The 27,346-nt window shown below is 36.1% G+C and overlaps 3 protein-coding genes across 6 annotated transcripts; 1 reads left to right on the top strand and 2 right to left on the bottom strand.

Moving 5' to 3' along the window:
- Nucleotides 1–607: 607 nt before the first annotated feature.
- On the bottom strand, nt 608–1,321 carry LOC132186478 (uncharacterized). Its single transcript, XM_059600456.1, has 3 exons — nt 1,231–1,321; nt 815–1,141; nt 608–687 (listed from the first exon to the last, which is right to left on the bottom strand). Exons 1-3 carry the CDS (start codon nt 1,319–1,321, stop codon nt 608–610), a joined length of 498 nt encoding a protein of 165 aa, XP_059456439.1.
- A 3,247-nt stretch (nt 1,322–4,568) lies between these two features.
- LOC132186390 (BTB/POZ domain-containing protein At3g50780) lies at nt 4,569–10,202 on the top strand. Of its 3 annotated transcripts, none has more exons than XM_059600346.1 (3): nt 4,569–4,585; nt 5,256–6,171; nt 8,772–10,202. In XM_059600346.1, exons 2-3 carry the CDS (start codon nt 5,539–5,541, stop codon nt 9,762–9,764), a joined length of 1,626 nt encoding a protein of 541 aa, XP_059456329.1. In that variant the 5' UTR covers nt 4,569–4,585; nt 5,256–5,538; the 3' UTR covers nt 9,765–10,202. The 3 variants fall into 3 exon arrangements, with proteins under 3 accessions (XP_059456329.1, XP_059456327.1, XP_059456328.1); XM_059600344.1 differs by lacking the exon at nt 4,569–4,585 and adding an exon at nt 4,690–4,877; XM_059600345.1 differs by lacking the exon at nt 4,569–4,585 and adding an exon at nt 4,983–5,083.
- Nucleotides 10,203–17,419: 7,217 nt separating this feature from the next.
- On the bottom strand, nt 17,420–23,297 carry LOC132186732 (BEL1-like homeodomain protein 2). Of its 2 annotated transcripts, none has more exons than XM_059600758.1 (5): nt 22,964–23,297; nt 21,343–22,765; nt 20,119–20,504; nt 19,632–19,692; nt 17,420–18,082 (listed from the first exon to the last, which is right to left on the bottom strand). In XM_059600758.1, the coding sequence occupies exons 2-5, from the start codon at nt 22,630–22,632 to the stop codon at nt 17,468–17,470; spliced, it is 2,352 nt and encodes a 783-aa protein (XP_059456741.1). In that variant the 5' UTR covers nt 22,633–22,765; nt 22,964–23,297; the 3' UTR covers nt 17,420–17,467. The 2 variants fall into 2 exon arrangements, with proteins under 2 accessions (XP_059456741.1, XP_059456740.1); XM_059600757.1 differs by having other exon boundaries at nt 21,343–22,690.
- Nucleotides 23,298–27,346: the final 4,049 nt, after the last annotated feature.

Raw genomic sequence — 27,346 nt, 5'->3', positions numbered from 1 at the left:
TAAAAAGGAATAAAATGGAAAACAAAAGAAAACCCAAAATGCAGCACCCATGTAGTTATATATATATAACGAGCTTCCTTCATTAACAATCAAAACTAATACAACCCAATCAGCATAAAAAAGCTGAAAACAGCAAAAGAGACTACAGCAGCAATCATCTAAACAACGGTGCAACTACCTAAACCAAACCACATCAACAAAACAAAAGCAACAGCAACAACAGCCAACGGAACACAGCAAAGTAGTTTAGAGCATTTACGACGGAATAAAATTCTCTTCATTTCATTTGTAATGAATAATATCTATTTAGCGTAAAATAAAGAGTAATATTGTAAATTTTATTCTTCAACTTTAATATTAAGACAATATTATTGCTTATTTTATACTAAATGAATATTATTCATTTCAAATGAAATGGAAATGATCATGTTTTCTTACTTTTTACTTTTTTTCGGTAAAAGTTAGGATGGCCAACTTACTCATATAGAAGATGACAATATTATTTTTGTCGCACTCCATGGTTTACATGAAAGGCAACTGTAGGTTACACTTCTTCTTTTTTCTTAGTCAGGTTACACTTTGACTTTTATTTATGAAGCAAAATTGATCAGAACTTCGGTTCTCCTTTTTGGACAACAAAGAAGACAAAGGGGAGTCCGTAGCCGAAGCCCACCAAGATTGCCATCCCTGTGATCAGATTTTACCAATCATAACACGTTAACAAAACAACTGAAATAATCTTGTTCAAATTTTGAAATTCAGGTAAATTTCCAAAAAAAAAAAAAAAAAAAAGAGAGTAAGAAATTAGTCTCACTATATCCAACAAGTTTTGCAAATTCCTTCCTTTTTCGCATGGGGGCTTGTGGGACTAATGATGCTTCCAACTGCAAAATCAAGGAAATGACAACCAACCCACTTCCAGTTTTCTCTCTAACCACTCTCTTACTCAAATCCAGCGACCAGAACCCAGCTGTTCCATTCACAAAATCTTCTATGACGACCTTGATGAACAAAAGTATTCCAAGCAGCAATAACATCCTAGCGATATTCCTGATTTGGGTTCTGCTACTGCAGGAGACGACCCAGTTCACCATATTAACCACACACGCGCATGCATAGAGAGGAAACCAAAAATACCAATTTACACCAACCGACAAGGAGAATAAGAGAAAAGACATTGAGAGCCAGTCGTCATTGACAAAAAAGAAAATAGAACACAGATTGAAGTACCGGGATCATCCAACTGAACAGACGCCGAAAAAGCGAAGAGGAAAGCCATTAGCACAGAGCATAAGCTGTATAGCTTTGTGGGCTTTGCCATTTTGTGATGATTCAAGGACCAAGATGGCATCTTATAGGCAACGTTATCTAGAAGTTCATTTTATCCCTTTTTAATCCTTCAACTTCAATATTATTATTCTGTGTTTTTTTTTTTTTTTTTAAATAAAAAAAATCCACCAATAAACTCTCTGATTTTTCATAATTAGTGCTTCTCACGACATAAACAGTTTGATAATGTCAAAACTACCTTAATTATGTAAAAGAAAACGACATCAACTGAAGCCACATAAGTTTTGATTAAGGAGCAGAGCACGGACCATTCTCACATGGGCAGTAGAGTTTGGGTGAAATCACATCAATCACAGGCATGGAAAACAACTTTGGCGGCTTTGCTCAATATATTATGCCACATTGCATTTGGTTGGTTACCAAAAAGCAGGTAATTAGTTTTATGTTGTTGTCATGTATAGTTCCTCAACCACTAATGCATGTGAAATGCAGATATGGGAAGATAGATGTCCACTCTATTGCGGATAAGGATATTACAGTTTTAATTAAATTTTTTTTATAAATTGATGTTAAGTCACGTTAATTTGTGGTAAATGCCAAGTGGTTGGTGACTTGGTGTAGTAAGTGGCTGTTACACTAATTAGTGACCGATGTAAAAAGTGTCATGTGAATTGTCTCTAAACACTTTCCTAAAGAAAAATAATTAATCGCTTAGTTTAATTTCAGGATTTAAAATTCTTCTTGGATAAAATATGAAATATGATATTGTTTTGATGATTTGCACAGAAAATATATAAATCATACTTTCTTTTTTCCATTCATCACATCACAGTAATTTCTATCATGGTGAAGGAGATATGAGGATTAAGGTTGTTCATGGGTTGGGCCAGGTTGGGCTCCTGCATGCCTGCTCTAGGTAATCATGGCCCAAATTGGGCCCTTCAGAAAAGTGGATTGGCCCATGACTTGTAGGCCCACGTAAGCCGTATCACCAGAAACTTCTTTCTTTTTTGTTTTTTTTTTGAAAAAAATTTGTAGCAATGTCCAAAATGCTAGCCCAACAATGATGATTGCAATAGGAAACTGTTTCTCTAAGACCCAAAGTGAGCCAATTAATCATGTTAAAACAAATAATAAAAAATAAATAAAGCGCCTGCAAGATCTTCTTCATTGATTTTGTTAGGGCTATGGCTTATGGGCAAGCATTTTTAGAATTTAAAGATTATTCCATTAAGTATATATATATTTTGAAATCTCAACTATTATTTTCAAATAAAAAGATGACAATTTTTATCACTTTATTATTACCATCTTTATCACTGTTCATCACATTATTATTTATTATAGAAAATGATAAATAATGAAGTGACAATGTTGATGTGGTAAAATCTCTATAATTTAATTTGAAAATAACGGTTGATTGAAGAAACATGATTAGTAAAATATCATAGAAATTCTAAAAATTCTTAATCCGGTCATATCAAACATGACTTGATTATTACGTTAAACTAGCACATGCTTGACCGTTAGAAAAAGTGGGATAATTTACAGCGGCACATCAGTAAAGTAGAATAAATGTGTGATATATAATATTGAGAAATGCTATCACATCTTTCACAAAAAAAAAAAATATTTACCATTAGATCTGTAAGACCCAACATTAAATTTGAAAAAATATAAAGAGATAGAAAATAGCCTTTATTTGTAACATTATGCAATAATAAATAAATAAAAAATCCAAAAAACCACATTTTTATCTATTTTTTCTTGCCAATAACTCTTAATATCTAATAGCAAGCATGTGTCCATGACCTACCACATGAGGAGCATCGATGTCGGTTTTCTTTTTGGTATCATTCATGATGAAAACATGGTCTTGCTTTATCCACTCTTTCATCATTTGCAAGCTCTATTATTGCACTAAAGTCTAGAGGTCATGGTTGACATGGTCCATGCCCTTTAATAATGCACAAAACAACCTCAAAGAAATAAAAAGGACCAAGTCAAAAGGTTTTTAAAACATCTCAAGATTAGATACTATTTGGTATACTCACTCACACTCTCATGTGAAATTGTGCCATTGGATGGTGATGTTGTCCATTCTTTTTCTAAAGCAAACAGCAACTTCTCGAGGAACAAAGAAGAAACATGTCTGGTGTTCCTGTGGAGCAAAATTTGAATGGTCCTCCCTCTACAATTTTATAAAAGATGTATCGGATATTCTAGTGCTATTGGTGTAAAGGGTAGTTCATAGTTGGTTAACCCACTTTTGCTCTTGTGTATAGATGAGATCTCGATCTCGTGTAACGGGGCAATTCATGCAAGAATTTGTTCAGATTTCACTTGTTCATATAAGAGTTTGGGCTGTTTGAGTTTTCAATATATGTTAAGATTGCTCGAATAGAAACATGGTCTCACATAAAATTGTTAGAATATATGAAATATACTCTTTATTTAAGGAACAATTCATCAATTTGGCCATGCTGTGAGACTCTACTTTTCTCTTTTTTTCTTTTCTTTCCAGCATGATTCCCAGCTCACTCTCGACATCTTGAGGTAGCTGAGGAGTGAAGATATCACTTCATTAGTAGTCAAATTATGTCTAGACTCTAGAGGTTTGGATCTAAACTCTAAACAGCAATAATTGACAATTAGTAGTCAAATTATAGAGCTCCAAAATAAATTATCCAACAAATCAGATTGGACTATGTTCTTAGCCTTAGCCTTAGCCTCTTATTAGGTTGTATAATAAGGAGTGCCCAAAGAAAAAGGGGTTGGAGGACTACAGATTCTGTTTGTTATATATTTTTTAAACAAAAAAATCAACAAATAATTTAAACATAAAAATAATTTTCATATTTCCATCACAGTAGAACACTTTTAAAAAAATAAAAACATAAAACCCCCAAAAATACATAAATAAATAGATCCTATCCTGGTGGTTTGTACCATCTAGTAGTCTCATCTGCCATATCTTGATCTAGACTCTCAAGTAACGCTCATTCATCATTTTTCCTATAATGCCCAACTGCCCACCCTCCATAGTCTAACTTCTTAAGGCCAATTTGGCAATACCATAAGGGCATTTCAGTGATTGAATGACTTCATATTTGAACATCATTCTACATGACAGCGATGGTCTCTTTTAGCTATAGGGAATCCAGCAAAGCCCACTAAAAAACACAGAAGATTGTATTATAAAAATACCCCAAGGAAAAAAGATAAAGTGTAATTTGCAGAGGCAGAGGCATGCACATTCTGAGACCCACACACATTGCAATCATCAAAAGCAAAGGTAGACAGCAACTGCAAAAGTAGGAAACACAACCCATGAGCCATCACCTCTTTAAATTCGTTTTTCACTTTCTAGTTTTTCTGGGATGATTTCGGTAATTCTTTAAACTTTACAAATTAAAGAGCCACTACTGGACTAATTATTATTCCACCCTGAAAATCTCTGTTTAGTGGTTCCCTTGATGCTTGACACAAGGAGCTACCTTTCAATCATTTTACGCACTTGTGGGCTTAAAAAGTATATGAGATAAAGAGGTGGGTTTTCAGTGAGCTCACAGATTATCACTTCCTTGGTGAGTTTCTGATTTTTTTTTTTTTTTTCGCTGTTTTGGGGTTTTAAGATTCCTTCTGTTGAGTATAGAAAAGACTCATTTTGTGCTTGTTTCTGTGTCTGTTCTGGGAGCGGATCTGTAGTTGCCCCGTGATAGTGCTTTGTGAATACTTTATGTGGTTTGCTTTGATAGTAAATTGCTTCTCTGCAAAGACAAGTTTTTTAAAAGTAATTTTTGCTCTCTTTGGTACTGTGTGTCCTTACCGTTCTGCTATTTTGCTACCTTTAGATTGCAATTTTTTCTTTCTGTTTTAGAGAAACTACGATTTAGTTTATTTTGAATTTTATCAGCGGTGGTTTTCGTACAAAACTTTACTCATTCTTTCATATTGTTTTGTAGGAAAGGCAGCTCCTTCGGTGGAGGAAGTACTATGTGAGTTTGAGGTTCCTAGGCTCACCTTAAAAGCCCAGCTTTCCGGTTTTCCTATTTTTGTGTAATAGGGTACCAAAGCTGTGTTTGAGAAGAAGAGTTTTGTTTTCAAAGCAGCAGGCCCCCTTTCTTGGAATTTTTATTTCCTTCTGGAAAGGTTGAGTAATTGTAGTAATCCTTTAGGGGTCCACAGTGATGTTTTCGTTGTAAATGCCACATCTTGAGTGAATATTCCTGTAAATTCTTGTTAAATATGGCTGAAATTAGACTTACAAGGGTAGAACAAGGCCAAACCAAGATCAGAAATGTTCCAATTGCCGTGACCCCAGAAGGTTTTTGGTGTTGTCCTTCTCCTGTTGTGTTTCAAAAGACCCTCAAAGCTCAAAACCCTCTAAACAAACCAAAACCCTCCTCATCGCCACCCAAGATCAATGTCCAGAAGAAACAGACCCCAGTGACTGAAAGAAAACCAACTCTAACTCCATCAAGGCCTGGAATTATTTCTGATGATCAACGAACTTTTGGCTCTGATACACCCGGCTTTAGTGTGCCTGTGGCTGCTGAGAGAGCACCGAGACCCAAAATTGAAAATTTGCCGAGGAAAGTGGCAATTGAGTTTGGTGAGCCTGGAACCAGTGATATGAAGGTGATTTTACTCGGAAAGCAGGGATTTTGTGTGAAGTTGAGCGTTCACAAGAATATTCTAGTGGAGAATAGCCGCTATATTGCTGATAAGCTTTCTGAACAGTCTGGTTTGTCCTTTCTGGAAATCGACGATTGTGAGGATGTTGAGATATATGTTGAAACTGTGGGACTAATGTATTGCAAAGAAATTAAGCAAAGGCTGATCAAGCAAAGTGTTTCGCGTGTACTCCGCATTCTCAAGGTAAGTAATTTGCATGCCCATGAAATGGATTTCTCCTTTTCACCCGCATTGATTAATTTGATCTATAAGTTATCTTGTTGGTAAAAGTTTGTTCCAGTGTAAAGCAATAATCTTAGGTTGCATTTAGATTTTAGGATTTATAATCAAGGAATTTGTATTCCTACCAAAAACAAGGGACCTACTTCTCATCGTATGAGTTAGCTGGTATGATAGGGTCCCCTCTCTGTCTGTGTCATCGAGTTGAAGAGCAATTGCTACTATAAATTGCTTGATATGAGTTTTAACAACACATGATAAATTTGAGCTCTGAGGGTTCTGCTCTATTGAAAACACGTTGTGTTATGAATTTAAAATAACATCTTATGACTAATCATTTCAAATCAATATCAAAGAAAGGCTAAATCCATCCAGGAAGTTCATAAATAGAAAAAACTTGTACTTTTCATACCTTATTGAAGCCATACAAACTAAAAACTGAAATCCGAATCTTTCTGTTCAAATAGTTCCATCTAAATAAACCATTAAGGGTTAACTGTCTTGATTGTTCTATTGTTGTTTGTATATGTAATTTGTCATTCCCGCCTTTCTGGATATAAGGATGGTTAGCCTTGTAATGGACAAGCAAATCCCTCCTGTTTGAAACAAATGTTTAACTCAATAATATAGAAAATTATCCCCATGTGGTCCTCATGTATGCAGATGTTTATGTAGGACCTCAAGCTATGATTTTCCTACTAGCACATACTAAATGTTTGACCGCTGTTTATGGTGTCTTAGGAGCAATAAATGACGATAGCTACTATAAACTTCCAAGGTTATCTAGGGTGGAAACTTGAGTATATAAAAAAACATTTAGTGCTCAGTCAAATTTTTCTGGGAGATCTTATATACTATCATGAATATTGAGTTGTTGGGAGCAACTGCATTTTTGGTGGTATCTTTACCTGAAACATGATACTCGTGGTCCAGGTGGATGAGGCACTAGATATGGATGACAGGGTTAATTAGCAATCTCATAATTTTGATTATTCTGGCATAATATGTATAGAAAATGGCATTTATCCAATTTTATGTTATTAAAAGTACTATTAATATTGTCTATTGTGTTGAAATTGTAGTTTATGCATGATGCATGTGTGCTTATTGGAGAAATCAGACCATAAACTATTTTTAGAAGAAAAAATGATTTAAACTGTTTGTTTCAGTGTGCGAAAACCTCTTCTGTAGCCAGTCTTCATTTTGGCCTGTGTGCGAAAACCTTTGGGATCTCTGACAAATTGCAAGATGTTTAGCATATGTTGCACAAGACTTGGCTTACTGCTTGTTTATATGTCTTTCACAGTTGGGCTCGTCTAGGGCCATATATCCACTGGTTCAAAATGTTTCTATTTTGCGACCTTAGTTTTGTTCTATTTGGATCTTTTTCTAATTTCAGGATGTTCAACATGAATATATCATGCAAAAGTATATTTATTAGTTTTTGTTGCAAGCAGTTCTCAAATTGTGAATAGTTTTTCCATTCATTATTATTTATTTGCAGTATTTTGTATTGCAATTCATATAGAAAGGTTTAGGTAATAATGTAACTACCCCTATATATTGCAATATGATACATAAATTGATCTATAAACATAACCAATTTCATGATAGTCTTCTTGTTCAAAACATTCTTTGCTAAAATTATCCTCATAAACCTTTTCTTTTCACTATATTTTTAAAATTATTGTATAGAAATCTCGAAAGGTTCCAGGACATTAAAAGCAAGGTCTTGGAGAGCATAAATATTCATTTATTTCTCCCTAAAAGGAGTTAGTAGGGCTACGGATGACTTATGTTCAAGCCCATCATTTTTGTGGCTCTGGCATTGATATTGCTTCATTCATTGTCTACTGGAGCACACTGTGCTTACATTCTGACATAAAGTAACCTAATCAGTACACCATTATACTCCTTTTCCATGTGATATTGGCTCATTGCATGATATGTGTACTAACAACTATTTGGCACATTGCTAAATAGCAGTAATTAACCTCTCCTCATTAATGCTTCCACCTTCTAAATGCATGAAGGTGCACTTCCATGTGTTGCCCTTCAATCATTTAGACATGTCATTGTATGCTCTTTTTATGAATATACTTATTTTGTATGGCCATATATATCTCATCATAGAAAGAAAAAAAAAAGCAAAAAAATCCAAATTTGTAGCAATACGTTTGCTTTGTACTATTAAGATTTTTTTTTTTATGGGCTAAGAAAGCATTATGAAGAATAAGAACGCAGGGAAACTTGTTATAAATTCTTACTTCTTCTTCTCTCTCTCTCTCTCTAACATAACTAATCCTGATTGTTATCTCTGGCCATTGTTCTGTTTTAATCAATTACCAATTTGGACTGTTTTTCCCGAGTGGATTTATTGTAAGCTGATTGAAACTTCTTGTGTAATAAGTGTTTCTTCCTTGTACTGGTTAATTATTTCTTTTCTTGTATACTTGTCCAGTCATTGGATTTCACATTAGATTTTGGGATTAAGATATGTGCAAAAGTCTATAAAATATCTGTAGTTACATGAGAACCTCACCTGATGGAGCTTTTATATGAAGGTCGCAGAACTACTTGGTTTCAACTCCTGCATGCAGTCATGTTTAGAATACTTGGAAGCAGTCCCTTGGGTTGGGGAAGAAGAAGAAAAGGTGGTTTCGTCAGTTCTACGACTCCAGGGTGAGGGTGTTGGAGTCACCCCTGTATTGAAACGAGTTTCTTCTGACATCTCCAGATCCCCTAAAGACACACTTTCACAAATAATTGACCTTGTTCTCAAAAGCAATGAGGAGCGAGGCCGACGGGAAATGAAATCAATAGTGCTGAAGCTCCTTAGGGAGAATAACAGCCTCCCAAGTTATGCAGGTTCAGCTGACATCTGCAATGAAACACTTTACAGCTCATGTAAAAGCTGCTTGAATTCGCTTTTGTCTTGGTTTAGACAGGCTGCTGAACCAGGGTTTGCTGATAAACCTATGGACAGAAAAGAACCTGTAGTGAAGCAAATAGCTCTAGAGGCTGATAACCTTTCCTGGTTGGTTGAGATTTTAGCTGATAGGCAGGCAGCAGATGAAGTTGCTCTATTGTGGGCTGGCCAGCAAGAGTTGGCTACCCTGCATTCAAAGCTGCCTATTGTGTCTCGCTATCATGTTAGCTGCATCACAGCAAGGCTATTTGTTGGCATTGGAAGAGGCGAGCTCCTGCCTTCAAAGGACACCCGTCAATTGCTATTACAAACCTGGTTAGAGCCATTGATTAATGACTACAGCTGGTTACAACATGGGTGCAGGTCCTTTGATAGAAAGGTTGTAGAGGAAGGAATTGGTAGGACAATCCTCACCCTGCCTCTAGAGGAGCAGCAGAGTATTTTGCTTTCTTGGTTGGGCAGTTTTTTGAAGGCTGGTGATAACTGCCCAAATCTTCAGAGAGCCTTTGAGGTCTGGTGGCGGAGGACATTCATTAGGCCTTACATGGAAGCACAAGGTACTCTTTTGCAGTCAGATAGCTCAATGGCATCACCAGTAGTAGAGCTGAAGAAATATCCACATGAGTGATTGTACAGTTGACTATACAGGGATTATCTTTCACAATCTGCTGAACTTAAGGTTTATAAGAACAAAAGATGATGATTGTCTCTCTTTAGCAAAGGCAGATGTGGCAGATCCCCTTAGGAGTGACACTGGCGTGGTGACTTGTGTACTGAGCTTCATGCATAATCTTTTGATTAATGCTTATAGGGATTGCAAGAAGTTCCTTTTGGTTTGGTGGATGTGGGTTGATCGCTTCATGTAGGAAATCCTGAAAAGGAATGTGATTGATAAGTCGTTGCTTCTTGTGAGTTTTTTTTTTTATCTGAATGGATAAGATTGAAATCATCAATGGTGACATGACCACTACATATATGATGTTTGTAGTTACAGCCATGAAACTGATTCCCATACTGTCTTTGTGTTGTTTGGTTTTAATGCTCATTTACTCCTAATTTTTCTTGTGGGAACACTCTTATAACCAATAAATCCTCATTTGATCTAGGAGACTGCTCAACTCCTTTGTAAAGAGTGTTATTAGAGGTATTACAGTTTTAATTTCAAGTTCGTTAAAGATTTATGTGGCAGTTCACTTTATACTTATCACTTTAGTTGCTAGTCCACATGGCACTTCCTCAGACAAGGCCATATGAAATCATCCTTATGGGCAATACATATGATTTGTTCAATTTTTGGTTCAAAGTTCAGTTCATGTTTGAATGCTCTAACTCTCTTTGTCAGTGCCCCCTTATAATAATTATTTATGTTAGAAATTCCTTGTCACTTGTAAATATTGTTTAACTTCACATAAGGGAGTTCTCATAGTCTAAATAAGTCAAAATTGATGGTCTTAGGCTTCGATATACCTTCACATCTTCGTTTGGAAAGGACCCTTTGCTTACAATTTTGGTTAGTTCGAAAGCCTTGTATGGGGCAAAGGCTTGAAAGTTGACATGCGAAGCCTTTGACGGATTTGGCCCGATTTGGTTATATTTCGAATTTCTAAGCCTTGTACTCGACCACAATTATCTCAAAAGTTTAAGTAGATTAATTTAATAATTTAATTAATGTTCTAACAATCTCTCTTTTACATGTGAGTTCAAACTCTTCCAAATAGCGGAGTGGCTGTTCTAGCCTTCTAAGAGGATTTTATTTGGTGGATTGTTTAAAGGAAAATCCCGATCGAACGGATTGTAGCTTTGTAGTTGAGATGTCACAAAGGGGGCGACTTATAGCCTAGATTAAAATGTCTTTGTATTAATATATATATGTATAAGTAAAGCCGCCAAAAGAAAGATGGCTACCATCGGGTCTATTGACGGTGGCTCATGTTGAATGTGTAGTATAGTATTGTACGCCATTAACAAAAAATGTATCCAGTCATGCATTAAAAAAAAAAAAAATGTATGGATATTGCACATCGGAGATGAAGAAGAATATGTTTATGATAAGGTAGTACACTAAAATAATGGTAAGTCCAAGATGATGGGTAAGTTGGACACCAACATGTGCTGCTTTGCTGTGTCATCTTTAATTCATTTGCGCATCCCACGCATCCAATCTTTAAGAGATACCTGTGCTTAATGTTTTCTTGCTGTGCCTCACTCACTCTCCTGCAGTCCCTCTAGCTCATTCATGTCCTTCATTCAACACAGATGCAATGCAACTTCTCTGGCTTACTGGCGGACTGATTAAGTGGGCATCCATGGAAAGAAATAAAAGTGCTCACATTTATGTATATTTATGTTTTACAGCCGTAAATAGATTATGAAATGAAAACTATGAAGGAAAAATTATAAAATGTAAAAGCCTCTTCAGGTACGTACTTGCATTATTTATTGTGTCTGCACGATTTCAAACATACACAATTGACTCTTCAAACATGCAATAAGTTTCGTTAACAGTAAGTCGACTCGGGACAATAATTAATGTTCATTTTGTCCGCAAGGCATGCATATCCGATCCTATATATATATATAAGAATCCTACGTTTGATTTTATGGATGTTCATCGCTCTACTGATGAGTTCCCATCATGATTCATGTCCAAGAAATCAGCCCAAAAATTTCTACATCAACACGTGATTCTGAACTGTTGCATATAACTTGTCATTGTAATTCATGTGCGCATGCATTCAGAAACATGCGATCTTTAAGAGGTACCAACTGCCTGATCGCAACGTGCTAATCTTAAAGATGATGATGATGATACATCTAGTGTGTGTGTTCGGAATAAAATTACAGTACAAGTTCGTCAGATTTTGGGCCTTAGAACCAATGACAGGCCCACATAGCTATTAATTAAATAGTAGGAGATACAATCCAAATGGAGTTCTATTAAAATAAGTCATACTTAAAGTCTAAATTGAAGTATGAGCCCAAGTCTAATTCCATGTCTCAGGACTCCCAAATCAACTCAAATAAGAAAACTAGTCCAAGTCTACCTCAACTCTTCAGCCTATAAAATAGGCTCCTATGCAAGGTACAAAAGGGTCTTCTCATACTCTCTCAAATGAGAATACAAAATAGAGCTCAATTAGTTCGTAGATTGAATTATTGTGTGTTGAACCATAAGATTTCTCCCGAAAACTGACTTAGGCAGCGATTGTAAGAACACGTAGATTGAATTATTATATGTTGAAGCATAATTTTTCTCCAGAAAACTGACTTAGGTATCGGAGTTTCCCCTGCATGCATAGAGCGATTGTGGGAACGCGTAGATTGAATTATTGTGCGTTGAAGCACAATCATTCTCCCGGAAACTGACTTATGCATTGGAGTTTTCCCGGCATAGAGCGACTGTGGGAACACAAAAGACGTATTGAAGATTAAGAACACCCCAAAGAACATGCAGTTCACACCATACCAAAAACAGCTAGACAAAAAATTATATATATATAATGTATGCGAGTGTTGAGGTACATATTTATTGTGTCGGTAGATGTTCAAATTGACTCTTCAAATGCAGCAACTTTCGAAAACAGGGGCACTAATCATCAATGTTTTTAGCATTTATGGACTAAATAGTATGAATGTACAAACCTTTATTCATTTCCTGTAATTCGTACAACTACTACTTGGTATTATAGATCAACTGTTCTCCCCTTCGTCGTATTGAATAGATCCGAAAATGGTAAATAAATAAGGCTTTGAACATAAATGTGGCAATCAGGGGCTTCAGGCTATATATGGCATTAAAGCTTACTTATTACCATGATGCTGAGAGTAGTAATTTTTACTATTGACCAAGATTTCTGCCTTGGGTGTCCGCTTTTGGTGCTTGCTTTATGGTGATACGGTTAGTGGGATGTCCCTAAGCCCACCCAAAACGCATGTTTCTCCACAGGTCTAGGAAGATGGTTGATCCGCCTTCGGGACAAACCGTGCCCGGCATCATTGACTGATGGTAACCTGATTGCCGATTTATGGCAAAAGAACCATAGAAAAAAAGGTATTCTCTTATTAACGAGCTTATCTATTTAGACTTGGCTCGATAAGCCAATGATTTGAGAGAACACTTCCTAATAAGAAAGCTAGTCATGACTCATTCATGATCATATATATGCTACATTCCATATCAAATCTTTGACCTCGGGGCCTTACCATATCAAACCCATTTAACACAAACAACAACAGTGCTATAAGAAAATATGACAAACCCTATTTTGACGTTGCATACTCTTTCCTTCTCACTTTTTTATTCTCTAGTTTCTCTTTCAAATACCTTACTATCTTCAGCATTGGAGTGTCCTTACAAGCTGTTTTGACAGGATTATCGTTGAGTACATTCACTTTCAAGTCTATTTATGTTAAGTTTTTATACGAATATTTCTTGTCATTAACCGAGTCCTCTATAGCCCAATTAACTAGAAATTAGTATTCTTTGTGTACAACTTTATTACAAACTAACCCATCAATTTATAATTAGTGACATGGTTAAAAATGAATAGTTAACAACTATCATGCCATCACCTGGGGCAGAGATGGGCCTTCGATCTCTTTTTATGAAGAAACTGGATATTCTAGGTAATCAATTTGGTACACTCAGTACATCATTAATCAATATCCCTTGCCAGCATCTATATATGGCAGTGATGGGCCTTGTCTATCTTTATCATGAATCAATATTTCTTAGGTTTTATTTACCAAAATAATCAATCACAGCTATGAAGCAGTGGCATATCTACCTGTATTCAAGCTTTAGGTTTCATTAATATCATACGCCAACCCACGTGGGCTGGCGTAACACTGGCTATGGACAGGTGACCCTGTCCTGCCTCTGCAACCAATCAGCTCCATTGCTTAAGCAAATTTACAGGCCAGAGATGGGCCCAAGCCCAACAATTTCACAACGTGTCCCACCTCCTATATTTCCAAATTTTGAGGGCCCACGTAAAGGTTATCTGGTTGGTGGACAGCCCTTGGGTCGCCTTGACCCTAGAAAGAAGATTGTATCCGACAGGTAGCTTTCTATATAGCAATTTAGGTGGGCACCACGCCAAGTTGATCTTCTCCTCCTGCAATTGTATTATCAATTATGTATTGTGGGCAGAGAGGAAGGTGGGGGCCTTTTTTAAATGAGAAATTTAAGAATCTCCTATAAGATTTTTTCGTCTGTTTGTTCACATTTAATTTGTGTAATTTATGACACCAAACAAGACAAAGAAACCATTCTGAGTGGGAAACCACTATTGATTGAGTATAGTAAATTAAGTAGGTCTTTCATCTTTGAGCCTATCACTTGGCCCGGATGACATTGAACAGTATCACAGGCTAAGGCGGCCCCCACGCATTCAATGAAAAGCTTAAAAATACATTTAAAACAAACAAACAGAACATAAATCTCTGATTCATCGTATACAAACCATCAATTTTGTTGTTCGGTTTCCAGTTCAGATAATAAATATGAAAAAGTTTTTCATATATTAAATTTATTCTTAAGTTTTAGCTTGGCAATTCAAATGGTAAATTGCTGAAAATCCGAAATGGGGTCATTAATTTGCCTTGCCTTCCTCTTCCACATGATGATGCCTAGCTACCCTATAGTTACCCTAGCCATGCTGCTTTTTAACTTTACAACCAGACAGCTCAGTGATTACATATAATATTGCATGTGGTTTTCAGCACCCCATTAAGGGTTTAAACTTTAATGTCGATGTCTACATACATCCTGGGTACTCTAACATCGTACATGAATAGGATATACAAATAAAGAAGAAAAAAAAAAAAAAAAAAAACCTTGAAGAACAAGAACCGAGAACGGTCCATTTGAACATCGATCTTAATCCTAATAGTTAGCGTCTGTAGTGTTTTTAATTAACTTTTAATTAGCATATCCCCACTTCAAAGAATAGAATACGACTGAAAGTGACATTGCATGATACCTGGATGGCTGGAATTATGTAGGCATTGTTTATTTTATCGCTGCTAGCTAGCTACATCTTTTGATATATATATATATATACCTACACACACGATAGAACGTTTTGTTGATGGTTGCAGGGGACCAACTTGGTAAATCCTAAAGGACGCATTGTTTTCGGTTAATTAGTTATGGAGTTACTCAAAGGAAAAGCAATGTATTAGGTAAAGAGTACTTGTTGCTTTGCAGATTGTTGTTTGGGATTCTAAGGAACCTTCGTGGCATTGGTTAGCACGTAACACACAACAAAACCTACTGCTCTAGCTACCTATTTCGTGACATAATAAAGACACAAGATTGACAACCTATTTCGTGTTTATACCATCCAGTACTGCCTCAACAGACCATTTATGTTAGGTAGCAAGATTCATGCATTTTTCTTCTTCTCAATAATCAACCAAAGCATCAATATTACTCCATGTAATTAATTTTTACATATATGCATTTTTATAACGTGCCAGCGTAATATATATAAGTTGGATTGAAGAAAATTCTTTTAACATTTTTTTTTATTAAAAAAAAAAAAAAGAAAAATAAAAGGAAGTGTCCTTCATTTGAAGAGTACCACATTTCAATTTTCATTAAGGGCTTGTTATGACCTTGCAATAGTAAATGCGGTCAAAGTGGAGGACAAAATTTGGAGCGAAGTTAGCCATACGGTAGATGGTATTAAAGAGAGAATGCGAATGTTGCGATTATGTAGAATTGAACATGTAAAAAGTTATGCAAATTCAGCAGCTCATGTTTTAGTTAGAAAGCTATTAAGTGTATCATAGATAATATTTGGCTTGAAGAAATTTCAAACTGTATCTATAGTATTGTAGTCAGGGAGCAAATTGCCCCTGTTTGATCATTGATTTTCATCAATAAAGGATGTATTTGTTCCCAAAAAAAAAATAAAAATGTGCTTGTTATGGCACAATTGAATTAGCTTGTCATGGCCCAAAAATAATTTCCTTCCCAAATGATGCATTATCCTCTCATGTGTACTTATTGTTTTAGTAATTAGAGGCATAATGTCATGAGACGATGATACATCATACTTTTTTTTTTATTGAAAAAAAAATGGAAATAGAGCATTTCTCGTGTCTAAAATGTTGCTATATAAAGAACAATTAAGGCGCCAAGTTTCATTCTCTTCTCTTGAGCTTGACTCAAAACTACTAAATAATTATGTTAAATATATCTATACATTGTGGAAATTAAGTTATATATACCTAGGCTAGCAATGGCATACGGATCAATATTAGTTAATTGTGTCAATTAACAGCTGATCAACTCAGCTAATTAAGCCTTTTATTCTCAACTTAACCCGAACAACAACCATACTTGCATGATTTCCTACTGATCAGCAATATTCCATAATAGTGTACAAATAATCTTTAAAAAGACGGAACATAATTTATCGGCATGTTTTGGGTTCTACATACATAATGTTTATTAATTAAGTGTTTTAAGCAAAATGCTTATTGTAGCAATTAACAAAAAAAATATGATGAGTTTAATTTGTTTTTTTTCTTGTTCTTCGTGGTTAATTTTTGCATGTACGTAGTTGATAAAAGTAGAAAATGACTCCACCAACAAAGCAGGCATTTCTGAGTAACAATTTTGTACAGTCCTTTTGAAAGGGAAAGCTAGACTACAAAAGTAGTCATCACTAAATATAACATTTGAAACCATGAAAACACATCATGTACTTCAATACGTAATGAAAGAGACAAAACAGACAAGCCCTCAATTCCATTGTTGCACCATCTGTCTACAATTATCACTCATGCATCGAATTTTTAATTAGCTTTCAATATAGACAGAATGATCATGTTCACAAAGGTGGGAGATTATATATAAATAGCCCATGTGTAGGGTTTTAATTGTGTCATTATTCAAAATATCATAGACAGATATATAAATAAGACAATATCATCAGATATATATATATATATATATATATTACCCATTGAAATCTAGTGCTTATATATATATATATATAGCCCTCTCTCTAGCTTTCTGTCTCTCAAAATATGGTTCCATGTTATTCTAGTAAATACTCCTATTAAGGTACAAACCTTAAGTACATAAAAGGAAGTACGTAAAAACAATCTACTATACAATTATAATAGACCCTCATACAGCTAACTAGCTTAATGCTACGTTTCTGATAATGTGTTTTCTTAATGGTGGGGAACCAAAAAAAAAAAAAAAAAGGAAAAGAAATAAAAGGATGAAGAAACTAAAATGGTGTTTTGTTTTTTCTCTCTCTCTCTCTCTCTCTCTCTCTCTCTCTCTCTTTAAGCTACTATAGAATGACTTTAACATCCCCCGAAGTCTCTAACTGAGAAAGAAGAACTTTTCTCGGGCATGTTTCCGGCATGGCGTAGCCCTAGAGTGAGTGACACATCGCCAGCCGTGGTCCCAAACCTAATGAGCGTGGACCCGATGTCAGCATTACCAGAGATGGTCCCAAAGTGATCAGCTGCAACAACGCTGCCACGGCGACACGTGTCATCGGCAGCCATTGATCTGTGTTGGTGCATGTCCGAGCTGTCATGGGCCGGCGGGAAGCAATGGGAAGCAGGAGGTGCCACCTCAGAGGTCGCGGTGGTGGAGTTGGCTTGGTTTTCCGAGAAGCACTGTCTATTGATTGCGATAAGTGAAGGGTCGCTTTCGGACGCATTGACATCGGATCTTTTGCCTGTTGGCGTAGTAGTTGCTGTTGTTGTTGTTGCTGTTGCTGGTCCTGTCGTTGATGCTGGTGTGGCAGCTGACGCTGTGGGCGTTGGAGTTTGTGCGAGGCCACTGTTATTTGGGTTCCTTTCTCCTTCTCTCTCCTCTGTTCCATCCTCTTCTTTCGTTTCTTGTTGGTACATCTCTTCCACCATGGGTTTCCACAATCGAACCCTGGCATTAATGAACCAGTTTGAGACCTGAAAACAACACACATTTCAAATCCTCCTCATCATCGTCAATATATATATTTAAATCTTATTTCTCTCCTTTTAAAACCATTATTTACACCATTGGACAATTACACTAAAGAAGTGATGAAATAATTCATCAATACCACGCATGCATGTCGATTTAATACATATTAACTGAATTTTTCCACTCATTTTTTGACAAAAGGAAAACTTTCCACGCAAAATAAGTAACCTGCATGTCACCCAAAAGAAAGAGCTTAATTAACCATTTTCTTGTGTGATTAAGTGATTAATCATTGCAATTAATCAAGAAGAATTCTGCCAGCGTGTTCCGTATACCTAACGATCAGTATGGCCATATCAATTACGTAAATATTTTGACTTGTTTCCCAAAGCTTTGCAGCAATATTATTCAATTGTGTAAACAGTGAATTAGTACCCTAGCTAAGATGTTTTGGCTTATTAGAAATGACAACCCTAACAAGTTGGTAAAACACGACAATCAACATTGCTTATTAGAAAGGTCACTGCATTTAATTATGAACCCAAATCACTAACTTCTATTAATGAGTCGTATTACATAAGACGTATGGGTAAGTATTTCTTTCTTAGCCAATAATAGGGCATATTTATGTCGTGTTTTGGCTTTTCATATGAAACCAAAACATTTAATAAGACAAACTACTTAGATGTATGATAATGATCATAAATAACTATAATAATAATAATTCTCTTTATTTGTCTAATGAATTATGCTAAAAAAGAATCCAATTGACCAGGAGAATTTAGCTGCTACATGACAATAACCATTATATATTCATGATATAAAGACAATTTATTCATTTTTGTACACACCTTCTTATTTACACTAATGTTGTTTTTTTTTTTTTTTCTTTTTGACATATTCACACAAGAGAAAAATAAGAGATTTAAACTAGTAATTTTCACTTTATAAGGCATGATCTCTATCTGATTGAACTATCCCTTAAGGCCTACTATTGTCGTTTTAAATTAAAATGAATGACATAACTACAATAATGCAAATTAAAAATGGTAAAAATAAAATAACATGACATTGGAGGGCAAATTAAAAGTTCACTCTTTGTCAAGTAGCCGTATTTATTGTCTGTCTTTATGGCTTTATCGTGTGGTTGGATGCTGTCATTGGATATGAGAGAGAGAGAGAGAGAGAGAGAGAACCAAAGCTGCAAACTCTCATGTCTCATCTCTAATGTACTTTAGTCTGGTCTTTTATTTTCAGAATTTATGTCATGATGGAAAGAATCCAAAGTAAAAGAAAAATAAACGAAGAAAATAGTTGTCTTTCTCTAACAAAAAAACCCAAATCCATGCAAGTCCGACTGAACTTACTGCTGGTCCCTTCCTTTCCATGGGTTTCCTATTCTTTCATCTTTGTTAATAGACTTAAAAAGAAAAAAAGAAAAGAAAAAAAAGAAAGAAAACACCCAGAAAAAGATTCTCTATCTCTGTGTGTGTTTGTACTTTGATTCTAGTGTATAATTTAAGATGAGAAAGGAGAGGGAGAGAACCAAACCTGATTTCTCGATAAACCAGTCTGTCGTGCCAACAGATGTTTATCTGCATCGCTTGGGTACCTGAGAAAGAGACCAGAAAATGACATCAGTTGTGTATAAAGAGAAACCGAGCTTTCTGCTCCCCTAGACGGTATTGAAACCTTTCCATCTTTGCCTGCATGGGCGTGAGAATCTAAGAGAAAGAAAGGGAGACCAGCAGCACAATGAGTTTGTAAGATGAGGAGGGAGACCATCAGACCAAGAAAGAGAAAGATCTATGCATAGAGTTTAATTAATGGGACTCTTTTTACAGCTTTTTGCTGACGAGACAATATCTAAGGACACTGCGACACACTAATCAAAAAGTTTATGCATATTTCTAGTTAACTCATCATCATAAATAAAATAAAAAAGTAGATGATTTTCTTAAAATTGATATCATAGATATAATTCATTAATTTATTAGGAATGTGGAAAATGGGGGGGGGGGTAAAAAAGGGTACGTACGGATGAAGAAAATGCTCAAAAAGCCAGGCTCTGAGGATGTTGACCGAACGTTCAGGCAATCCTCGTTGGGGTCTCCAAGCTTCTTGCTCAATCATCCCCATTTGATGAAAGGCTCTTTGCTGTCTTAGGCTTTGCTCTAGCAGTTTAAGCCTCGGAGTCTCTCCCTTGGTTATTCCTGAGCTCCCTGCACCATCTTTTTCTCCTAGAAGCTCGCAGCTGTGCTTCAATTGTGCTGATATCGCATCCTTTAAACACCGGAAATGCCTAGACATTGCCTTCTGCGCAAGGGCAGTATAAGGCACTGCCGATCCAAATCCCATTACCAGATCGAACGAGTTCACTACCATTTGCATCTGTTCACAGTAGTGGTTGTATCTTCGATCCACCTGCTCGTAAATATTTACAAATAACAATATTGTCATTTAATTTTCTCTCATAAATTGTATACTCATTACTCATTATATATACAAAAGTTTATAATTAATTAAACCAACTTGGAATATCATAGTAGAGATAGAGAAATTGAAAAAGTTGGTATATAGGAGGACTTTGTGGCTAGCTCCTAAAGGAAATAAACCCCAAAGCTGACAAATAAATGCTCGGTACAGTGAAATGATGGGTTTATGGGAAGAAAGAATATCCTTGTCTTCTCTCTTCCCCAAATACAGCCGATTCATGACAGACTTGGGGTGCTTAAAGAAACACAGTAATAAAGAAGAAAGGAAAAACATCCCCTTCCATTCCCACAGTCAACCAACTATGGTGATATATATATATATATATCAATGGCTTTCCCTGCAATGCCACTCATGACAACTTCCTACGTAAATGGGGCATCTCTCACAATCACCTTATTAGTCTCTTACGTTTTCACCTAACCAAAACCCAAGAGTATATATATCTTGTATAAGTTGTAACACACCCCCCACCAATCCCAATCAATAATATAAAATACATAATCACACACTACTGACTTGATCCTGTTGAACCCTATTTCACCAGCCGGCTTTTCTCTACGGATATGTAATGTAGGTTTATAAAATAATAAGCAAATATATATTATATAATGAAAACTTGCCGGAACTTTTGTGTTTGTCCCGGTGGTTTTTCTGAAAAAAATAATGGAGTAAATAAATAGGCCAAATGATTGACTCCTGCGACTCTTGAGGGGAGAGAGAAGGTGTGAGAGAGAGAGAGAGAGAGAGAAGGAGTAAGATTACATGCCTCATCAAGCATGGAAAGAAGTTTGACCTTCCTTCTCTGATGCTCAATCCTGTCAGCTGCTGACAATGGAGGGAGATCCTTGGATGTCGATGAAGAACCGGCGCCACTATTACCTGGATTGGAGCTAGGGTTGTTGGCGTTGTGCCTTCCAAATTTGTTCTTCTTGAATTGACCCCTACCCACGCTGCAAAACTCTTCCAATAATTCTTGGGCGGCTTTAACATACTTTGAATTCCTCAGCACGTTCACCACGCCTAATGACGACCCAAACCCCACCGGAACCTGGTGGTTCTGATGAGCCGCCACTCCTTGAAAATGCAATGGATTCTTGTAATATTGACCGGACGATGACCCCCCACCTGGTTGGTTGTAATACAATATCCCGCCATCCCCCATCCGCAATTCCTCCGCTTTAGCCGCTTCCAGATGTTGCAAGGAAGACGACAAAGACAGTGAAAGGCCTTGGCCCTCCACAACCCCTCCAATTTCGGCGGCGGCTCCTCCTTGATCGTGGCCGCTGTCGGAATTTACCCAAGTGAATTGACCAAACCCCCCTCCTGCGGCTCCCGAGGGTGCGAAGCCTTGAAGAGAAGTGGATGGGTTTGGAAGCAGCATGTGTAGAGTGGAAGAAGTTGGAGGAGGAGGAGGTGGTGGTGGTGGTGGAGGGGAGGGAGATCTTGGCTGTGGATTCATTAAGAAAAGCTGCATGGCAGCCGCTGAGTCCGCAGCATTAATGCTTGAAATCTGATGATGATGATGGTGGTGATGATGAAGACTGTCACGGCTATTCACACTATTCTGATTCTTTGCATCTCCCAACGGCCCCAACCCCACCACCATCCCTTGCCTGTTTCCGTACCACTCATTCGTCACCACCGCCGGGTGCGGCCGCGGGGAACGATAGTTGGGTGCCATCGGCTGGTCCAACAAGTCTGCTGATGTGGCACCCCCGTGAGGGAAATTGAACATCTCTGATAACATCCCGGCTGTCTCATACGCGGGTAGGCCTCCGGATTCTTCTTCATCTATCCCCACCAGTTGTGGTGGTGGCGGTTCGAAGCCTTGCTGCACTCTCAGCTTGTCCCTGCGGATCTGCTGGGCTATGTGGTGTTGATGATGTTGTTGTTGTTGTTGTTGCTCTTGGTGTGACACGGCCGATCTGTCAAACCCATTGGAGAAGCTGAAGATGCCGTGGTGGTAGTCTTGGGACATAGAATTGGACTTTTCTGGGATTGAAATTGAGTGGTGGGTTTTTGGGTGGGAGAAAATTGGTGGTGTTGCTAGTCCCATATCACAATCTTCTGCTTCATCATCTCTTTCTTTGCTTTCTTCAGGCTCTTCTCAATTCCTGAATTACGGATCAGTCACAGACAAGCAAATGGAAGAATACAAATATTCATCTCTCAGTTTTCGAGTCATTCATCTACAATAACCAAAACAAAATTTCAAAAAAAATAAATAAAAGAAGAAACGAGGGAGAGAACAAGATGGGTCTTTGTTGTTGATTTTTTTATTTCCCTTTTTATCATTTTCAGCTTTGTTCATCACACACACGCATATATATATATATATACACACACACACACACATATATATATATATGAGTACTGAGTGTATGTACCTCTTAGAGTTGCACAGTGTGAAAGGAAGTAAAGCTCTCAGACATCGTTTTCCCTTCTGTGGTATTGAAAGCTTCTCGAATTCCTCCTCTTTTCTCTCTCTTTGTGTTGTCGCTCCTTCTCTCGTCTCTTTCTTTCTCTTTCTCTCCTTTTATCTCTCTTTGGTTGCTCGTTGCAGCAAGTGTTTTTGCAATCACCCTCTGGAAAGAGAGAGATGGAACTTCATACTATATAAAATAAAAATGGAGGCTTTGGGAGTACTGATATCTCTCTCAAACAAACTCAGGCCAGAAAGAGAGAGAGAGAGAAAGAGAGAAGCAGTCGCTTTTCTTCCTTCTTACCTCCTTTTTACTCACCAACAATATTAGCTTCTATTTATTTTTATTTATTTCTCCTTTTGTCAAAGAAAATTGAAAATGGAATCTTATAACATGTAGACCAAAACACAAAGGAAACTGCTTCCATTTTATTAGTTGTTTGCTCCTATGACCAAAATAGCCTTTATCTATAGCACAGTACTGTCACTCCTACATTTTTTTACTTGTTTACTTCCCCAAATTATCCTCAAAATTACGTATATCATCTCTTAACCATATATTAAGCAATTTGTAATCGGGTAATTTTTTTTATTCAATAAGCAAAAAATGAACATTTACTGTTTATTTTTTACGGTGAAAACAAATTTGATTGGAGGAAAGGTAATTAGCCAAATTAAGCAATTCACAATAAACGTTTTTTCTAAATCATTTAATTGGGTATTAGAAATGTATGAAAAGACGAACATGCCATTCGGAATGTCGGCTATTATTGTCATTTTCCAAACGTCCTTTGGAAACCAACGCAAACTACGGAATAAAATAAAGATAAGGTCTGTCCAAAGTCACCTCAATGATCCAAAACTACCACCATCCTTCCATGTGTGGGGAATGACGAGGATGCCCCGGCTGATGATTGTCATAAATTGGCGACAGTGTTTGTTGGATATGAGATTTCGGTCATTTTAAGATACCCCGCCATGTTGTGCATCACTAACCTAACTTAGTGATATAGGCGAAAGAGAGGGACAGGGAGAGTCATTTGAGAAGATTTATTAAATATGAAGCAAAACTGCCGTACCGAAAGGAGGTGGCTTGGTGGCGCCATGGGTTTGGGTTGAGACCACAGTAATTAGGTTTGTGTGGATGAGACATGGCCTGAAAGCCACACTTAACCGCTTTACGGTTTGCCAATGTCGAGATAGGCATGTCCATCACCCTTTTCGGCCTCCTAGCCTCTCATTTTTACAGGTGCTTTTTGTGCTTTTTCCTTTTTAGCTTTCTTGATTTATTGTTCTTGCATGTCACTAGTGGTGATGCAGTAATAATGCTATTTACTATACTCTCATCTCATTTCATCTGTTTATGTATATATAAGCACTTCTCAAATCAGTCTAGTGGGACGTTATCAGAGCAATAATATTAACTTCAGGTCAAGTATTTCATGTATTTGGGTCTCATTTATTAAGCGGGAGTATATGAATAGATATGCTAAACTATGAATTTAAATTTTCTCTAAACTCCATTGGAATAATTTCTTACATATATACCTAGTTTATAATATTGCCATGTTTCTCTTGAGCATGTGAGGATTTAATAATTATGTTAAAAAAACAATGTATTTTTCACATGATAAATGACAGATTTATAGATTAATTTGCATGAAATTTATATTCTTAAAATATTTTACTACAAAGAAACACATGCCACTTTATTAAATGAGTTTATATAAATTATCTACAAACGTCTGTAACAAATTTCTATCTGAGCAATAACGTAACATATTATTTTTGGGGTGAATGTTTTCATAACCATTAATTTGCCTTGATTGCAAATGAATGCATGTTGATATATGCACATTGTCTTGCCACGTGAGAGCTGATATGCTTCATTGATGTTGCCATCCAAGACGTTCGTAATTGCGCCGATTTTTCTGTAACCAAATATTGAATGAGCTTCAGTTTTTTTCTAATTTTTTATTGCAGCTTCAGTTCTTAATCCCTCCTCTTGTTAAATGTCTACTTTCTTTTTCCTTTTTTTCTTTTCTTTTTTTCCCAAACAACCTTAAACCATAACCCAATGTAATTCTCAAATTCTTAATTAACAGGTGAGACCGATGCATTATTTAATATTGTGCAAACCATATCTTATAAATATTTTCATAAAGCCAGCATGCATGCTAAGGTTTAATAGCCCTTGAATTAGCCCGTATTAAATATTTGAAGGCTACTAAACCCTTTCAGAATCTAACAATTAGATTCCAATCTAATATAGTAATTAATATCAATTGTAGACATATATATAAAAGGGCATAAATTTTTTATAAGGTCATGAGATGAAAAAAAAAAAAAAAAGTTTCCAACCCAATTTCTAAAAATTTATGACATGTTTCTTTTCATGTAAGAAGCACATGCTAATAAAAAAAAAAATGCTTCTTCTCACATATTCAAGAAATGCATGACACTTTTAAAAACTTAGAGAAATTCCTATTAACTCAGTTTATATATATATGAAGACTTTAACCGATTGAAGGCAGAAAAAATTAACCAAAGAAAGTTAGCAAAGATGAAATTTGATTTATTTTTAATGAACCAATAGTATATATGCAGTAATCCCTTGATGAATGCAACTTGATCAATCGACGTAAAATGCACGCAAGTATGTTTGACTTCCCGGGGATTGAATATGTAGCATTAGCAAGCCTATAATATCCTTGTCAACAGGGCAAGCCAAGTTTTTGTTTCTTCTTTTTGGCTTTATATGTAGCTAACCATGTTTAATCAGCATACCTATAGTTTTTAATACATATGTGTACGTACGTATACTCTTTTTATATATTTTTATAGCTATTTTACAACTTGCTAATACATGTCAACATGTGATCGGAACCATGTTAGCCACTAAAAAAAAGTAACATTAATTGTCTAATCGCATGCTGACACATGTCAGAAAGTGGTAAAAAAGTTATACATTTTCTCTCTATTTTAGCTTTTTCTATTTTAATTACTCACTTTTTTCAAAGCACCTATATCTCACATTTTATTTTAGCTATCAACTTTCCTGGCCTTAATTATTTTATTTAATCTTTGTTTTCAAAGCATTTATATTTCAAAGTTATGTGCATGTCTTATCAATTATTTTTATTTTTATTTTTATTTTTTTCCTTTTAACAGTTGGTGCGCATTGTAGCAACTCATTAATTTTTGGAAACATTTAGAGCATCTCTAGGATACCCTTCATATGATTCATAATAGCTATATTTAGATATTATGAGCCATTTTACTCATCTAACAGATACTTCAAAATGGAGTACTTCCATCTATTTTATTACAGTAAACTTTCGTATATAAAAGTTAATTGTAACACATTAAAGTCTTTTCTTATTATTTTCTCTCCCCCCTCTCTCTCTTCTCTCTTCATCTCCCTAAACTTTTCACATTAAAAAATAATATTTAAAGTAAGCAGAGAGATAAATAGTTTAATTTGTTAGAGTTTGTATTAAAAAATTAGTAGTTAAATTAGCAGGAAAAAAAAATTATATTTTGAGTAGCTAAAATAGCTACCACTACCTTAGATACTACCTAGTACCTAGCTAGCTAGTTGCCAAAATTGGAAACCCAAACTTGTGTTATCTTCATGTGTTGACCTTTCCAGATATATATTAGGATAAACCAATTAAATCAAATTAATTTTAGGTTCGTATTTGATTTGAATTTAATGTTTGAGTTGAATTAACACCATTGAATTAATACTCTTACCAATAAGTTATAAGCTTTTTGTTTACTTAAAATGCAAGAAGGGAAAAAAGGAAAAAAGTGGGAATTGTCTTGCTTACGTACGTACTAGAATTATAGCCGCTCAACACTCAATTGGAAGGGAGATTAAAACACTTTCGTCTCAACTGCAAACCGGATCGACAATTGACAGCGCAACCCTCTCTTTCTCCCCATCTGTCGTCTTTCGGGTGATGTCACGTGATTCTCACCCTCTTCTCACACGCTTGACAGCCCCACTACATGATTGACAAAACCTAATTATCTCATCCTCCCCTCACGTGCCAAAGTCGGCTATGCCAGTATGCACGTTTGCCTCCATATTTATTACCCCCATCTCCTCCGATCCTCTTAAATTATTTTCCCATGCGTCTACAGTTTTTGTCCTCTCCTTTGCGTACATATATTTTCAAAGTTCACGTTCAAGCTTGTATGAGAAAGAAAGAAAAGCCAACCCTTTACACTGGTGGTTGTGTTTAAAAGGGCATGGCTAATTCGATCGAGTTTATTTCAAGCAACAACCTCTAAACATCACCTCCCCACCTTTTTTTTTTTTTTTTCTCGTTCGGCGCAGACA

The sequence above is a fragment of the Corylus avellana genome, chromosome ca7, assembly GCF_901000735.1.
Source record: "Corylus avellana chromosome ca7, CavTom2PMs-1.0".
Lineage (NCBI taxonomy): Eukaryota > Viridiplantae > Streptophyta > Magnoliopsida > Fagales > Betulaceae > Corylus > Corylus avellana.
This window is presented reverse-complemented; position numbering and strand designations above follow the sequence as displayed.